This window comes from Camelus dromedarius, chromosome 9, assembly GCF_036321535.1.
Source record: "Camelus dromedarius isolate mCamDro1 chromosome 9, mCamDro1.pat, whole genome shotgun sequence".
Taxonomy (NCBI): domain Eukaryota; kingdom Metazoa; phylum Chordata; class Mammalia; order Artiodactyla; family Camelidae; genus Camelus; species Camelus dromedarius.
In genome coordinates, this window is record NC_087444.1 from 36,265,310 (window position 1) to 36,281,933 (window position 16,624).

Genomic DNA, 16,624 nt, shown 5'->3' on the forward strand with positions numbered 1-16,624 from the left:
GGGTACTCAGCGACTATCCGGCTGTGAAGGCGCGGAGATGCGAACCCCGAGGGGTACGGTTCTAGCCCCAGTGCGCCTGCTACTCTGGAGGCCTGGGAGGTAAGGAAGGGTCACAACTGGCTCAGCTGGGGGTCACTGTGCTGCTGAGGATGGGGAAGGGCCTGGGCCAACGAGTGTGGATCGACGCGGTGGTCCTAAGCAGGTACCCAAGGTCGAATCCTCTTCCACTGTGGGATATCTCCCGGGAGGGACAGGGGAGGGTGATTTTACACAACTCTTAGACGCCCTGGAGGTCCACGAAAACACCCACACTCCCCAAGTGAGGAAGCCCACCCTGTATCTGCCCGGACCTTCACGTATCCACGGCTGGAGTGCTGGCTGCCTTCGTGGCAGGCCTCCAAGGGCTGAAGCGAGGGTGGGATTCCACGAGCTTGGAGTACTGTTTAGGAAAGAAATCTGGCTGTGCCATTGGAGCCTTGCTATGCCGACCCCCCTCACGTACCTTATGTCAGATTCATTCATTCGTGATTCGTGAACACTAGCTAATGGCCGGGTAGGGATGCGGGGTATTTATCAGTGAAATACAGAAATCTCAAACCACAGTGCGGACTCCAGCGATGGAGGGAGGTGCCTTGAGAAGGGAAAATCTGGAGGGAGAGCAGAGGTTACCTAGGGCATGGGCGGGTTGGGAAGGGATGAAAGAGCACAAATGAGACTCTAGTGCAAAGTCCCTGTGACCCCAGGGAAGGTTATTGTTGAGGGAATACGGGAAGAGTGCTTAGACAACCATGCATTCATTCAGTCTTGAGCCACTAGTGTGCCAGACAGGCTCAGTGATGGGCTCTGAGGATGAGCTCGTCCTCGAGGATGTGATGTGCTCGCGGGTGGGTGGGTGGTTGGATGGGGAGACAAAAAACGATTTATTGCGTTACAAGTTGATTTTGTGCTGGGGGAACGGAGATGTGAGAGCCGGTTCGGGGACAGGAGTGTGGGTTTAGTATCAATGGGGTGACTCAACTATAGATGAGTAAGGGAACTCAGCAAAGCTGGGGATCTAACGTGATTTTAACAAACTTAGTTTTCCAAGAAGAGTCCAAACATTGCAAATTGTCATGTGGGTGGGGGCGGTCGGACAGGCCCAAGGGGATTTGGGGGAACCACCCCACGCTTTGGTTCAGTACCCGCCGGGGACCTGTACACTCATGAAAGCGTCTCCAATCAGAATGAGCTCGGGATGGATGTGGAGAGGGCATTTTTCTCATTTAAGGAAAAACAGAGAAGGGCCTGGCACGAAGATCTAGAGGTTGAATGGATGGGGGCTCCAGGAAGTGTGAGGCTGAGATCAAGTAAAGCCCGGATGGCCCGGCGGGGATGCCAGGGCTCTGTCCTGCAGCAGCAGAGCCCAGACTGGAGCCCGACAAGGGGCGATGCATGCCAGAAGTTTTAGGAGAGGCTGAGATGCTGTTGGGGTGGAATATAATTAACTGAAAGGGCGTGGCGCCGAGGAAGGTCCAACTTAGCCTGGCGCACGCGCGCTCCTGTCTGGATGGGGGAAGGGCCTCACCTCGCTGTTGTGCCCTGCCTTCCGAACAAATATTTGACATTCCAGGCTTATCTGGAGGGGGCAGGGCTAAAGAGCCACATTGCTTCTTCTCCCCGGGCCTGATTGGCTTAGCGCTTCCGGGGGGGGGGGGGGGAATCAAGAGGGCCGGCAGCGGTTGGTGGAATAGGAAGGGCCGCGGCGCTCAGGCACTTGCCTACATCCTAAGGGGAATCGCTGGTTGCCCGAAGCTGCTGGAAGACCTGGCTATTTCTCTCTCCCTGCCGACAGCCGTGTCCCGGCGCGAGTCACTAACGTCCCGGGCAACTCAATCTCTTTATTCGTCAAGTGGGTACGAGCTGCAGCGTGGAATTAGTAAGCATGGCCTTGGAGGCGCCCCACCTCTACGCCGGACTATTTCGCTCTCTCAGTTTCCGAAGGTCCGAACGCAGTGCCCAGCTTTTTCGAGTGAGGTGCGGCTCCCGCCCCAGTTTCGGCTCCGGCTTGGCAACCCCATGCCTCTGCTCCTGCCGCGCTGGACTCCCTTCTTCCCGCCGGATTTTTCAGTTCCTCAGTCACATAAATGGGAGAGCCTGGGCAAGTCCGGGCGGTCTGAAAACTTGCTGTAAAAAGCCTCACCAAGCCAGACGAGGCGAAAGAGTTCCAGGAGCCCTCCACGAGGGACTATCCGAATTGGAGAAGGATCTGCGGCCTCCTCGCGCACATTACACTTTCGCCGCTAGCCCCCACTGACCAGCACACCCACAGGCAACAGGCCTCTTGTCAAGGCGGGAAGGCAAAAACAGGCAGCAGTCCCCACGTCGGGTAGGGGTGAGGCTCCGTGCCCAGACCATCAGGCTCAGAGCCGTCTAGAGTGCAGCTCTCAGGAGCAGGTGCCCGGGGTCGGGGAGACGCGCTTCTTCCTGGTCCAGCACCCAAGCCTGCAAACCTCCGACCGCGTTTTGGCATGGCGGGCACTTCCCAGAGCCAGACTAAGGCCCGGCCTTCCCACCTGTGTGGACAAGCCCTTCCCAATGATCTCTGGTGACACCTACCCCCAGAAGAGCTCTAATGACTTCTGGTGCTCCTTGCCACCCTCCCCTTCCCTTAGTCGACTTCAGGCCTTTGGGTGATACCCGGTAACTCTCACAGCAGCCTTTGACCCTGGGTGACTTATATTACCCCTCCAGACTGGCTGTCGTGACCCCCACAGCCTCTAGACTGACTCCTGGTGATTTTCACAAGTCCAATGGACACTTACGGACTGAAGAAGGTCCCTGGTTTTGCACTTGGCCTCGTGGGTGGGTGGGTGTGAGGAGGATGGGGTCGCCTCAGGAGTCAGGCAGGGCCCTCTGAGAGAGTGGGACTTGAGCGCCCGCCAGGCCGGGCGTGAGAGCGCGCGTGCCCAGGGCTAGGTTCTAGCGGCCCTCCCTCACGGTTCCCAAGGCCGCCCTCTGTCACGTGGCCTGCGGGGCAGACAGGTAACTCGCCCACAAAGGGCGGTGGCCAGTTGCCGCCCCGCCCCGCGGAGCGCCGCGGGCGGGTCTCAGCAGAGCCCACTGCGCCAGCCGGGCCGCAGGTGCCGCCCCCAACACAGGGTGTCCCGCCCAAGCCGATCCGCGTCTGCCGTCGGCCGGTGCGTGCGTGCGCTTCGTCGATCCGCGTGTGTCGGGCCAAGCGCCCCCTTCCTCTGCGGCCATGACTCCGCCGCCACCCCAGCCACCGCCCCCAGGTCCGATCCCCACCGCAGACTCCGCTGCTGACCCCCGTCCCGGTCCTGGACCACTGGTCGTACTGTTCGGGGCCACGGCCGGAGCGCTGGGGCCGGACCTGGGCTCCGACGAAACTGACTTAATCCTCCTAGTCTGGCAAGTTGTGGAGCCGCGGAGCCGCCAGGTAGGGTGGAAACGCGGCGGTGGGGTCTCCAGGGAGCTTCAGGATCCAAGGGGCGCAGTGATTGAGCTGTTTCTCCCGCCGCTTGCAGGTGGGGACATTGCATAAGTCACTGGTTCGCGCTGAGGTGGTCGCACTGAGCCCGCAGTGCCGCGAGGCGAGCGGCCTGAGTGCCGACAGTCTGGCGCAGGCCGAGCCGCTGGACAAGGTGCTGCAGCAGGTGAGCTCCGGGGCCGGGGTGACTGAAGGCACAGCCGGGCCACAGGAACATTTCTCTGCGGAAGAGGCGGCAGGAGGCGAGGCCTGGCGCGCCACAACCAACTGGCCCAGGCGGTAGGACGGGTTCCTGTTGTTTGAAACTTTCAGCGACTCCCTCGTGTGCGGGCCATTCCTGGGGGGCGTCTTTTCTGACTTCTCATTGATCCACTCCTACTGAGGGGGTGGAGATGGAGGCTGAGAGACCCCTCCCAGAGTACCCGGCATGCCGGGGCACTACGCTGAGACGCCTCTGGGAACCTGCCTGGCCAGGTGTCCCTGAACAGCAGCAGGAAGAAGAAAGGGACAAGGGGCCCAGACTTGGCCATAGGTCACTGTCTCTGCAGCTTGCGTCCTCGACCCACCCACCCGCCTGGGAGACGCTGGAGCGGGGGTGTAGGGCGGTGTCTGCCCCAGAGGCAGACGCCGCCAGGTGTAAGCTGCTCGTCCAGGCCTGTCCCGGCCGGCTGGCCAGGCGTGGGCGCTGTCCGGACTGCGCCTGGAGGCTACCTGCCTTCTGAGTGCAAAGGCCTGGGGTGCCTCCCTGCTCTGGCTGGAGTGGGAGGCGGTTCCCATTGCTATTTTCTTATCTTCCCTACCGCGTTCACCCTGTGCCTGACTCTTGAGTAGAATGAGTGAAAGTGCCAAAGCCTTTAATCTTCCAACAATTCTGGTGGTTCCTGATGAGGAAACAGAGACATAAAGATGTTGAATCTGAATCTGTTCCAGGAGCACTCCCAAACTAGCCCCCACTTGGAGAGTGTGCTGGGCTGCCTTGCTCTGCCAGGCTCAGATTGTAAAGCTGGGGTTGGGGGAGGGTTTTGGGCCTGTGGTTAGTGCTTATACCTGTTCTCCAGCAGGGACAGAGGATGGGGGAGGGGCCGGGCAGCTTCCCACTCTAAGAGCAAATAGGTCAGTGCCAGCCAGTCGATATGGTCTGGGTCAAAGCTCATGCTGCCCCTGGCGTCCAGGTGTGGAGCTCTGTCCTTGGAGTTTCTCTGCTCCTTGGTTGGTCAGACCTAGGGGCGGGGTTGCCATTGACCATGAGCAGGCTGGGCCTCAGGCAGGACTGGGCCTCCCCCACCTGTATGAGTTAGTGCCTGGTCAGGGACAGGTTTAACCTGCTTTGCCCCACCCCTTCCCACCTGCTTGTCCCACTCCACCAGGTGTTTGCTCTGGCCCCACTCCAGACTCCTGGAGTGTGTGTGATGGGGGCTCGGGTGATATAGGACTGCCCCCTTTTGGCCTGGAGAAAGATGACAGTGGACTGGGAGAGAAGGAGGACACTGAGCCAGGCCCAGCAGGTGTGGCCACCTCCTCCTCAGGCAGGAAAGGGCTGAACATCTAGCTGAACCAGCTTTGCAAGCCTTCCCTCCCACCCCGCTGCCTAGCTGTGAGTCTGTCTGTCTCCTTCCCCACTCCCTATTCCCAGTTCTCACAGCTGGTGAGCGGGGATGTGGCTCTGCTGGGCGGGGGCCCCTACACGCTCTGTACTGATGGGCAGCAGCTGCTTCGACAGGTCCTGCATCCTGAAGCCTCCAGGAAGGTACGTCACCACTGAGGGCACAACAGGGGGTAGGGTTCCCAGGACCCCCATTGTCACAGGGGTGGGGCAGGGCAGCTCAGTTCCCCCCATTCATGCCCATTCCCGTGTGCCCCCAGAACTTGGTGCTCCCCGACACCTTCTTCTCCTTCTACGACCTTCGCAGAGAGTTCCATGTGCAGTACCCGAGCGCCCGCCCTGCCAGGGACCTCACCGTGGCTACCATGGCACAGGGTATCTGTGACCCAGCAGGGTTAGGAGGGAGGGTCGGTTGTAGGCTGAACGTGAGTATGTGCATGCTGGTGGGTTATATGAACACACTCAAGTTTATATTACCTGCTGAATCCTTGAGTGCATGTCTCTGTCTATGTTGGGGCACATTTGGAATGTGGGCATACATCTACATATGTCAGGGCTGCAAAACTGTAAGGGCATACATGAGCTAGGCCAAAACAAGTGTGTTTGCTAGGATTCTGCATGTCTATGTAGGGAACTTGAGTCTAGGTGGGACAAGGATTAGTGCTCATGCTAGTTGCCCTCTCATGCTGGGATTTCCTCATTGTTATTTCTCTGCTCATAGACTTGGGACTGGAAACAGATGCCACAGAGGATGATTTTGGGGTCTGGGAAGTGAAGACAATGGTAGCTGTCATCCTCTACCTGCTCGAAGGGCCCAGTGGTAAGGTTCCCCTCACCACCTGTCACCTGTTCTCAGGGATGGGTGAATGCCTACCTGTTACTTCCTCAAAGTTCCCCTCCCCATTTGTTACCTTCTCTGAGAGGCCACAAGATGAAAGCCCCTTTGTCACCTCCTTCTCCTTCAACTGTCCTCTTTTTGCAGAGCTTGGTGGGGAGAACCCCCTCCACCAGACCCTGCTGACCCCCATGCCATCTCCTCTCAGGTCAATTGTTTTCGAAGCCCGAAGTGGTAAAGCAGAAATATGAGACAGGGCCTTGGTGAGTGTGAGGGCAGTGGTGGGGGTGTCAATAGCTGGACAGCTCTGACTCTGTGCCCTGCCCCTACAGTAGCAAGGCTGACATGGTGGACAGTGAGACTGTGGTTCGGGCCCGAGGGCTGCCCTGGCAGTCATCAGACCAGGACGTGGCTAGATTCTTCAAAGGGCTCAACATCGCCAGGTGGGTACAGCAGGATGGGTGGGTGGGCCCAAGAGGGCAGGCCTACTCAGGAGGCACTAACACAACACTGGCTCTGCAGGGGCGGTGTAGCACTGTGCCTGAACGCCCAGGGCCGCAGAAATGGTGAGGCCCTCATCCGCTTTGTGGACAGCGAGCAGAGGGACCTAGCACTGCAGAGACACAAGCACCACATGGGTGTCCGCTATATCGAGGTGGGGCTCTGGGCTTGGGAGTGGAGCAGGGCAGAGCTGAGGTGGGGCAGGCCAGAGACCCATGTGCTGCCCCTGCTGCCCCTACAGGTGTATAAAGCAACAGGAGAGGAGTTTGTAAAGATCGCAGGGGGTGAGTGTGCTCCTAACAGCACTTAGCTCCCCTTGGTTCTTGATCCAGGTCCTGCTTCCCCAATGCCCTTTGCCTTTCTCCTCCCCTGCGTGCCAGGTGTGGGTGGGTATTTGGAAAGGCACAAATGAAGTCAGAAGGTGACTTCCACGCCCCCCAACAAGGCACATCACTAGAGGTGGCTCGTTTCCTGTCACGGGAAGACCAAGTGATCCTGCGGCTGCGGGGACTGCCTTTCTCGGCTGGGCCAGCAGATGTGCTAGGCTTCCTGGGGCCAGAGTGTCCAGTGACTGGGGGTGCTGATGGGCTGCTCTTTGTGCGCCACCCTGACGGCCGGCCCACTGGTGATGCCTTTGCCCTCTTTGCCTGTGAGGAGCTGGCACAGGCTGCACTACGCAGGCATAAGGGCATGCTGGGTAAGCGATACATTGAACTCTTTCGGAGCACTGCAGCCGAGGTGCAGCAGGTGAGCACCCAGGGCTCCCCTTACCCCCATGCCCTTCTTCAGGATGCCCCTTCCATCCTCTACTTGGCATGACCAGCCTGTTGCTGCCTTCCTTACTAGGTCCTGAACCGCTATGCATCCAGCCCACTCCTTCCCACACTGACTGCTCCGCTGCTGCCCATCCCCTTCCCATTGGCCCCTGGAACTGGGAGAGATTGTGTACGCCTCCGAGGCCTGCCCTACACAGCCACCATCGAAGACATCCTGAGCTTTCTGGGGGAGGCAGCGGCTGACATTCGGCCCCATGGTGTGCACATGGTACTCAACCAGCAGGTAAAGCTGCTGCCAGAGGGGAGGAATGCTTAGTTTGGGAGGGGTCTGTGGTTGGGAGTAAGGCACTCTTGCATACAATAGACTGTTTACAAGATGGTGTGCACAGGGCCGGCCATCAGGTGATGCCTTCATCCAGATGACATCAGCAGAGCGGGCCCTAGCTGCTGCTCAGCGTTGCCATAAGAAAGCAATGAAGGAACGTTATGTGGAGGTGGTCCCCTGCTCCACAGAGGAGATGAGCCGAGTGCTGATGGGTGGCACCTTGGGCCGCAGTGGCATGTCCCCTCCACCCTGCAAGCTGCCCTGTGAGTGTCCCAGGGGCTGAGGAAGAAGGAGGCACGTGGGGACCAAGCTGTTATAACCCTCACTTTCTGTGTTGGGGACTCTTTCTGGCTGCCCCACCCAGGGCAGTGCTGGGCTCCCTGCAGATATACTCTCTACTTCTGCCTTTAGGCCTCTCACCGCCTGTCTACGCCACCTTCCAGGCCACCCCAACACTCATTCCCACTGAGACGGCAGCTCTGTATCCCTCTTCAGCACTGCTCCCGGCTGCTAGGGTGCCCGCTGCCCCCACCCCTGTTGCCTACTACCCAGGGCCAGCCACTCAACTCTACATGAACTACACAGCTTACTACCCCAGGTACCGTGCTAAGAGAACTTCATAGTCTTGCCTCCTTGTCCTGGTTTGGGAGTGGGGTGGTCATGATCCCCTTTCTGGGCCAGATGACCCAAGGTCTGTTGTGGCTTGGACTTTATTTTGAGACAACAAGGGAGTGATGGGCTGACTGATGCCATCTACAAACTAGAAAAGAGATGACTCTGTAGAGACTGGGGTTTTAGGGAAGAGGAAAGAAGAGGCAGGAAAGTCTTGGTCTAGGCCATAGGTGGGACTGCACTACTAAATCCCTGCCTCTCCCACCCCAGCCCCCCAGTCTCTCCCACCACTGTGGGCTACCTCACCACACCCTCTGCTGCCTTGGCCTCTGCTCCCACCTCAGTGTTGTCTCAGCCAGGAGCCCTGGTCCGTATGCAGAGTGTCCCGTACACAGCTGGTATGAAGGATCTGCTCAGCGTCTTCCAGGCCTACCAGGTGAGGTGTGGCTGGAGGGCTTGGGAAACTGGCCAAGTCTGGAGCTCCCTGCCCTAAATCTCTTTCACTTCTGCAGCTAGCCCCTGATGACTACACCAGTCTGATGCCGGTTGTTGACCCACCTCGCACTGTGCTACAGGCCCCCAAAGAATGGGTGTGTTTGTAGGTGAGGGATCCAGGAGGTAAGAGCTGGCTGATGTCCTCAGCTAACAGGTCTCTCCTGCATCCAGAGAACCAGGACCCTCAACCTGGTGGCTTCTTTCTGGCTTGTCAAAATTCTCAGAAGGCACCATGAGGAGCTCAAGCCCCAGCTCCATTCCCCACTTACTGCCCTACCTGTTTACCGCAAAGATGATGGCTGGACCCTGCATGCAGGGCTTGGGGTGGAATGGCGCTACCCTGCTCCCAGTGGTCTGATCTGGGCCTCTTAGGTAGAACCCAGAGAGCCATTGGTCTGTTCTGGCTATGGCCCATGCCTACAGAATCTGTAGGGCTGATGTCCACAGCAGGCTTGCTTTCTTTTTAAAAATGTGAGCCCTGGTGCCTTCAATGTATGACTCCAGGGAGCTTCTGAGTAAAGATCCCAATGTTCTACCTTCCCCTGTCCTTTCTGGTGGGGGACAGGGAGGCAGAGAGTGCTGGCCCCAGCCCCCATGATACTTGGATCTCGGTGGCCACATTGTGCCAGAGATGGCCCCACCTGAGGATGCTAGCCCTCCAGCTTGGCACAAGGAGTTATCAGATGGCAAAATCACAGGCTGTTTTGATGGACTGTACTGCAGTATCCCCAGAGGACACTAGGGGGCAGGAGGCCCTCACAAAAAAACTCAGGCTTGACTTAAAGGGGATTTTCTGCCTACTTTTCATGCACACCTTGGGCAGGCCAGTTGTCCTGAACTCAGCAGACACCTTGGAATGCCCTTTGCACTCATTAGAGGGTGCAGAACTGAAGCTTCTGAAGGAATTTGGAACTCTACCCTCTCCTCCGTAAAATAAACAAAGGTTCCTAACCAAGTGGACTTTTTAAAAGCCAAAGTGCCCTTCACTTTGGCTCAGAGTGAGGGGCTCCACACCAGCCCCAGGCAGAGGAAAACTCAGGCAGATTTCAAGAAGATTGTTGACCTGTCACCGTTTATTATTTCAGCACTGTAACTGAGGAGCCTGAATTGCTGGCTCTTCTTCCCTTTGTATTTGTGTAAGGAGCACTGTACTCCTATAAAAGGTTTTAAAATACAGACTGTACAAGAAAACACAATCTTAAGTGCTGTAAACATAACTGAGAACCAGTTCCTTAACACCATCCATTTTACAAAATACAAGGTTTCAACTTGAGCCCTTCTGAGCCTTACGGATAACCATCTGTTCTGAGTATCAAAGCCAGGCTTTACAGCCAGACCCAGCAGAGCTCTGGTGATAGTGGCTAGCCCTAGACAGGAGTGGGATGCACCCTGGGCAGCAGCACCACACGCAAACCCAAAGACATCTGTTCCTTTAAAAGCTGTTTTCAGCCATGTTTCTCTGTGCATCTCCAGTATATAGAAGGCTACTCATCCCATTCCTCAACCCAAGATCTATCCCGGGTTGAAGGGAGAAGGGGTAGGTGCTAGCACATGCCCAGTTGCTCAGTGCTGTTACTAGAAATCCATTTGCATAGTCCAATGGATGTGTGCTTTAACATCACTATGTTGCACAAAAATTAAGGTCTTTATCTACAAAGCCAAAAAATACTGACTCTTACACCAAAGCTTTTACAAAGCTGATACAAAACTGCTTATGTAGTATACAAAGCTCTATTTTAAAATTTAACTTTTATTTTAAATAGGAAAGCATTTCTAGTGCTACAGGCATCAAGGTATTTAAAAGGCATCAAAATTTGGTGCATAGCAACTCTGGATCGTAGAGGCTTTTGTTTTTGAGGGCGGCAGAGCAACCCCCAAAGGGTCTTGCAAGGGGAGCTCTTGCAAGAACCCCATGTGAGGCAGCTACACCGGGGACAAGAGGGTGGAGGCAAGTCTGGCCAGTTCTCTGGAACTTCATCCCAGGGGCCAGCCCCCTACAACCCCTCCAAAGGAAGCTCTGGGCTTCCAACCACAGGCCCTGAAACAAGTCTCACTACCTACACTCCATGACACAACTCTCTTGCAAAGAAAATAAGAAAACATTGGGCTCCAAGAGGGATTAGAGTGATCTGCTGAAGGACAGGCATTTTTCTCTAACTAGTTTTAGGGAGAAATCTAAAACAACATGGTTTAAAGGAAAAGAAAACATACTTCTTCATTCTGGGTCAACAGCTCCTACCTGGCTGACTAGAGGTGGTGGGCAATGATGAGCTGGCTCCCTCCATTCAGGCCTTGCTTGGCCTCAGTAGAGAGTACTGGCATCTAGGACCCACAGTCCCCTGGAATAACCACATCAAGTCTTTGACCAGCCCAGCACACTGTAGGCACTCAAAAAATTTGCTTCCTGAATTAAAGTACATTTGAAAATATACTGCAAACTTCAGGGGTTTTGAAGAAGGACCAAACCTTGGACTAGGATATCAATCCCATTAAGGAGAGGGGCAAGGGCAGGGTTTGAGAAAAGCACCCAACTTGGGCACCTCCTTTGGTAGACAGCAGGCTGGAGTTTCTTGCTGGCCCCACGTTAGGCACAGCAGCAGCACCAGGGCATCTTTGGTGTTAAGGGTCAGGTCTATGATGCTACCTCATTTTTGGATTTGCCTCAAAGCCTTTTGGAAAAGGCCATGCAGATGGGGCAGGGTAGGCCAGAATCATTTTAGGCTGTAAACAGAATGAGGGGAAAGCCTTCTATGCCAGTGTGAATCTTACAAGCTTCCCATCTTAAAAGCTTCCTGCATGTTCTCTGCTCCTGTCCTGAAGCAGAGCTCATTGTGCTTAGCTTCTAACACAGCTTGGCCTCTATAGATAAGCTAGAACCAGCAAAATTGCCTAAACCATTATGAGACTCATGAGACTGTGGCTTCAAAAGTTACAGAGGAGCCAAATGCAGATGCTCCCACTTGGAAAACGTCTGGGCAAGAGGACACGAAAGGGAAGAGTACTCCACAGCCTACCTATTTATAGGATGGCAGGAAATTAAAGCTACCAAGCTAAAAAACCCCACCTTCCAAAGTCACCTTACATGTAGTTATCTTACCCAAGGCCCTGAGGGAAAAAAGCAGTTTCAACATGGAGACAGTACAGAGAGATTGCAGGAAGATTACTTAGAAAGTTACAAAAAGGCTATGCTCTGGAATGTCGTTTTATATTCCAACACTTCAATGATTGGAATGGTCTCTTCTCTTTTATCTAACAGTTTACTTTTATAAAGAGGTATGAGCTACATTTGGCTTTATTTCCTATGAATCTATGAAAGGCTTCAGGACACATGCTGAGTTTTTGAGGCAAAGGTGTAGGCTTGGGAGTTTTTTTTTTTCTTTTATATTTGCTTCTGGAAGGTTTTATCAAAAGTTTCTACTTTAAAAATATCATCAAAGCTAAAGGGTCCTTTAAATGACCACAAAGCAGTACAAATCACCAATCCTAGCTAAGCAACCAGGTCACCTGCAAAAGCAGCACCTCTGAAATGAGAGCCTGCTGCATTCACACTCAAAGCACCCATCATATAAAAGTATCCTATTTAAATATAAAAAGCAAAGCTCATTTTCCCAAAGCTCAAACAGCCTGTGCTGCTGCTATTCTTTTACAAAATCTACCCAAGGCCTGAGTTGGAGGAATGCTGCTTTCCCCACATAAGGTGATCCCAACTCCTGGCTCCATCCTGAAGGTCGCAGAGTTGGAAACCCAAGGTCCAAGGAGAGAAACATGAGAAGTATGTGAAGGTGGACACAAGGCTGCAGTGAGCACTGTTAGAGCCCGTCGGATCTTCCTAAATCCAGGGAATCGGGACCTGGGAGGGGAGCCTGCCTGCTCACCCCTGTTCCTTGGGAAACAGAAATCTGGGACATGTCTCTCCCAATTATCTCGTTCACTGAAAAACAAGAAAAGGGAGAGCAATTAGTGACCTCTGTATGACTGACCATATGATGCTCAATGCCAAGCTCTACTTCAAAGACATCTTTTCCCTTTCCATGGCTTCCTATAAAGGTAAAGGCAGTGCTTGAAGCCTGCTCTTGAACTGAATGGAAACATCATTCCAAAAGTTCCAGACCGCCCTCCTTCTCTCCCTTTCAGTTCAATTTTGGTTGGAAGGAGGACGACTGAGAGAAAAGGGAAACATTCTTATTGTCACTCTAAAGGCTCATGCTCTAGAGCAGAGGGTAGGATACTTTTGAAATGTGTTATCTTAATCTAACATCTGACTTTTCCTTAATTTGCATCCCTTTAGGAGAGTTTTCCCTTTCTTATTCCTGCAGTGTACCTTGTATATAAAGTGAATAAAAATAAATGCTTTGGTGAGAGTAAACCACTGAGATTTGGGGGTTTTGTTACTCTATGCTAATATGAGCATCCTTTAGTATGTGGGGGCATTTGTATTGTTTCTGATCCTTTCAGAAAAGACTCTTGATTTTGTTGGTTTCTATGATGTGCCAAGCATCTCAGGGAGCATAGTGTTCTGTGAGGTCCAGTGCAAATAATTTCAATCCTAAAGAACTAATATGGAAATGAACACCCCAAATGCCTCAAATAAGAAACTTCAGTTCTCTCACCATTCGCTTTGAAATGAAAATTCTTTGCTTTATCAACTAAAGAGTCTATACTAATTCTAACTCCTAGTCCTATACTCAAGAGAACTGAAAACATATATCCACATAAAAACTTGTACTCAAATGTTCAACAGAATTATTCATAATAGCCCCAAAGTGGAAACAACCTAACTGTCTATCAAGTGATGAATGGATAAACAAAATGTGGTCTATTCCAGAGTGAAATGTTAGTCAGCTCTAAAAAGGAAAGAAGTTCTAATATATGCCACAACACGGATGAACCTTGAAAACATGCTAAGTCAAAGAAGCCAAACACAGAAGGTCATATATTGATTCCATTTGTATAAAATGGCCAGAACAGGCCAATCCACGCTGACAGAAAATAGGTGGTTGGTTGGTTGGTTGCCAGGCAATACGGGAAGGAAGGAAAGAGGGGAGTAACTGCTAAGGGGAATGGGGTTTCTTTCTGGAGTAATGAAAATGTTCTAAAATTAGATAGTGGTGATGGTTGCACAACTCTATGAATATACTAAAAACCACTGAATTGTGTATTTTCAAGGATGAATTTCATAGTAATGAATTATATCTCAACACAGCTGTTATAAGCAAAAATAGACCAAGACAAACATTTTTTATAATTAGCATGTGAAGTGGTCATAGAGCAAAGGACACACTAACCATAGCTTAGAAAAAAAATCTTCATGTATTAATATCTTATCTTTTATAGTTTAGATAGTTAAGAAAAAAATTCTTCAAACTCATATACTTGTTACGGCTGTAAGGAGAACGGAACTAACATTCATTCCACAAATATTTATTGAGCATCCATGGGTTAAACTTTACAATGGAGAATTTATATCTTATTTCAATTAATCTTGATGATATTTTACGATCATTACTACCCCACTTTACAGATCAGTTAACAGAGGCTTTGCCAGTTCACACAATTTGCTTAGCAAATGGTGAAATCAGTTTCAAAAATACCTGTTACTTCTTGAAAACCAAAAGAGTAGAAAGAGCAAGGAAATCATTTAGACAAAGAAAATGCAAAGGACCTGACAAATGTGATAGCAGGGGAAGGAGAGTGAGTATGGTGACAGTAAGAAGAGGGCAAGAGGGAAGGAGGACTGATTCACCACTACCACCAAGGTTTTAAGTCGAGGAAGAATAGTGCTGTCACTATTGGAAATAAGCTGAGGAGGAATTTAGAGGACAAAAGTGGTAGCTTAGGTCTGGAATGGGATTTGGAAATGAGAACACTTAAATGAAAAATCCTGTGGGTAAGGGACTACAGTGAATAGTCAGAGCAAGAAGAGATTTAGGCACCTCCTAACTAAAGACCTAGAAGTATGAGAGAAGTTTCACAGTTCACTGAGGAGAAGAAGGCTGAAAAAAAAAAAGTGGGAGTAGCCTTGCGATCTGATAAGAAAATAAGACCTGAGAAAGCAAATATGTAAGCAGGAGAGTGGCCTAGAAATTAGGTTTGGTTTGAATACACGCTTTGCCACTAACTCCATGTGTGTCGCTGGACAAGTTACTTCATATATCTAGGACTCCATTTCCTTATCTATATAATGATGGTGTTAACCTAGTAAGGTCTCCTTCAACTGTAGAAATCTGTGGTTTTACTTCAACAGACAAATTTCCAAGTGGCAGCACTCAGAGGGGCAAAGAAATGAAGGATTAAGATTTGCCTTGACTGTGCTCAGTATTTAGTAGAGAATAGTAAAGTAAGGACTAGAAGCTAAAGGACTCTAACTACAAAAGGTTGAATATTAATCAGTACTGGCAAGCTCTATCACTAATTGAGGTCAATTTTTGAAGGTCACTGGTACAGACTTATGAAGGTCTTTGTCAGAGAGAGGATGCTTTTTTAGTAAACCTGCCAGGCTACGATTTATTGACCAATCATGATGGTTTGCAAAGAAGAATGGAATTAATCGAAACCTACTCCTGACTGCTAGAAATAACTCACTGGAATAGTTTCTATGTAAATGAAAAGTTATGGGGATGCTTTGCATGACAATACATTTTCTCTTCAGTTTCCTCCTAAGTATAATGGAGGTTTTAAAAACCCTCTTATATAGTATATAAAGTGAGAGTATAAAGGGACATAAATAGACAAGGCAGCCTGTGGCACTCTGTCATAACAAGCAAGGAACAGTGTTTCCAGTGTGGATTCTATGTGTAGGGTCATCTCATGCTAAGAGGGAGCACAAGGATGGCCCGTGATCTCTGTGCATGGCCTCTAACACTATTCAGCACATTAGATTATCAGTAGGCATCAGTATTATCTATCTCTCAAATAGCCTGGGAGCTCCTGAAGGACAAGGACCTTACTACTGAGAAAACATCAATTTCCAATGACTGAATAAACTGATCTTAGTTCAATACAATCACTTGGAAGGTATCTGGAACTAGTACACTGAAAATTCACTAGGTGGTGGGGTAGGAGAGGGACCAGAAGAATGTTATTAAGACAAACACAAGGCATCTGATTTTGATTTTGATCACTGTCTATTTTAGATAGGTCTCACAGCAGAGGCAAAAAGCCAAATATAGAAGCAAGTACCCAGGTCACATTCAAGTAATCTTTCCCTGTCGCTTACTCCTTCCAAAATGGTAATTTCAGAGATGTTCTAGGCTGCTATGAAACACACCTTTTTCAATTATTATCTCATTGTTCAAGTTTTAAAACTACAAATGATTTTAAATGGTGTTTTATCATTATCAAAAACCAATTATATATTGTTTTCCAATGTCTTTATGAGGAAGTCAGTATTTATGCTTTCTTGAGAATGAGGGTCTATTACCATCACTCTCCACCCAGTTACCAAGTACACTCTGATGATTAGGATAAACATATCCTTTTCTAAAGTAGCCAGGTGACGTCCTTTACAGAAAACGCCTGATGGAAGCTGTGTTATTTCTCTTCCCTCTTACCAAAGTTCTGCTGTTCTTTTGCCTGGTGTGCCTAACCTCACTTAGCTGACACAACCTGGAAAGTTCTTGACAGTTCAGGATTTTAGACTATGATAAAGCCAAGAAGATTTTCCACAAAGATTCACTCAAGGTGACCATACTGAAATATACTTTAATATATAATATTAATATACAATAATTAGTAGATTTAAGTTCCAATAGGGCAGAGAACTTGTCTATTTTGTTCTCCATTGAATCTTTAGTGCTGAATAGTGCTAAATACTGAGTGTTGAATAAAATTACGTGCCAATTGAATCTTTAATATAATCTGAGAACTTGGTAAAACAACCACAAAAATTATTTCCAAATAACAGCTATTGAATATGAATTTTAGGACAGGCAGTCAGAACTACAAAAAAGCAGTCCTTTCACCATCCTTTAGCAGTAACTTGAGCACAGTG

General features: G+C 50.6%; 2 protein-coding genes across 6 annotated transcripts in view; one reads left to right on the plus strand and one right to left on the minus strand.

Annotated features, from left to right (window-relative positions):
- Positions 1–3,238: 3,238 nt before the first annotated feature.
- On the plus strand, positions 3,239–9,830 carry ESRP2 (epithelial splicing regulatory protein 2). Of its 3 annotated transcripts, none has more exons than XM_064489037.1 (15): positions 3,239–3,436; positions 3,525–3,653; positions 5,121–5,234; positions 5,351–5,465; positions 5,812–5,910; positions 6,134–6,188; positions 6,231–6,368; positions 6,448–6,580; positions 6,668–6,710; positions 6,872–7,173; positions 7,273–7,485; positions 7,592–7,790; positions 7,939–8,125; positions 8,410–8,575; positions 8,652–9,830. In XM_064489037.1, the coding sequence occupies exons 1-15, from the start codon at positions 3,239–3,241 to the stop codon at positions 8,739–8,741; spliced, it is 2,181 nt and encodes a 726-aa protein (XP_064345107.1). In that variant the 3' UTR covers positions 8,742–9,830. The 3 variants fall into 3 exon arrangements, with proteins under 3 accessions (XP_064345107.1, XP_031314079.1, XP_064345106.1); XM_031458219.2 differs by having other exon boundaries at positions 6,258–6,368; XM_064489036.1 differs by lacking the exons at positions 8,410–8,575; positions 8,652–9,830 and having other exon boundaries at positions 6,258–6,368; positions 7,971–8,114.
- The window catches only part of NFATC3 (nuclear factor of activated T cells 3), a 113,018-nt gene continuing 100,042 nt past the window's right edge, over positions 3,649–16,624 (minus strand). For 2 of the 3 annotated variants that reach the window (XM_031458217.2, XM_031458216.2), the window contains one exon: positions 11,971–12,565. Coding sequence is in view for 2 of the 3 variants with exons in the window: in XM_031458216.2 (XP_031314076.1) it covers positions 12,444–12,565 (122 nt within the window). In the remaining variant the exon portion in view is untranslated. Of the gene's footprint in view, positions 4,369–11,970; positions 12,566–16,624 lie in introns of those variants that run through there. The other variant, XM_064489034.1, reaches the window with a different exon arrangement.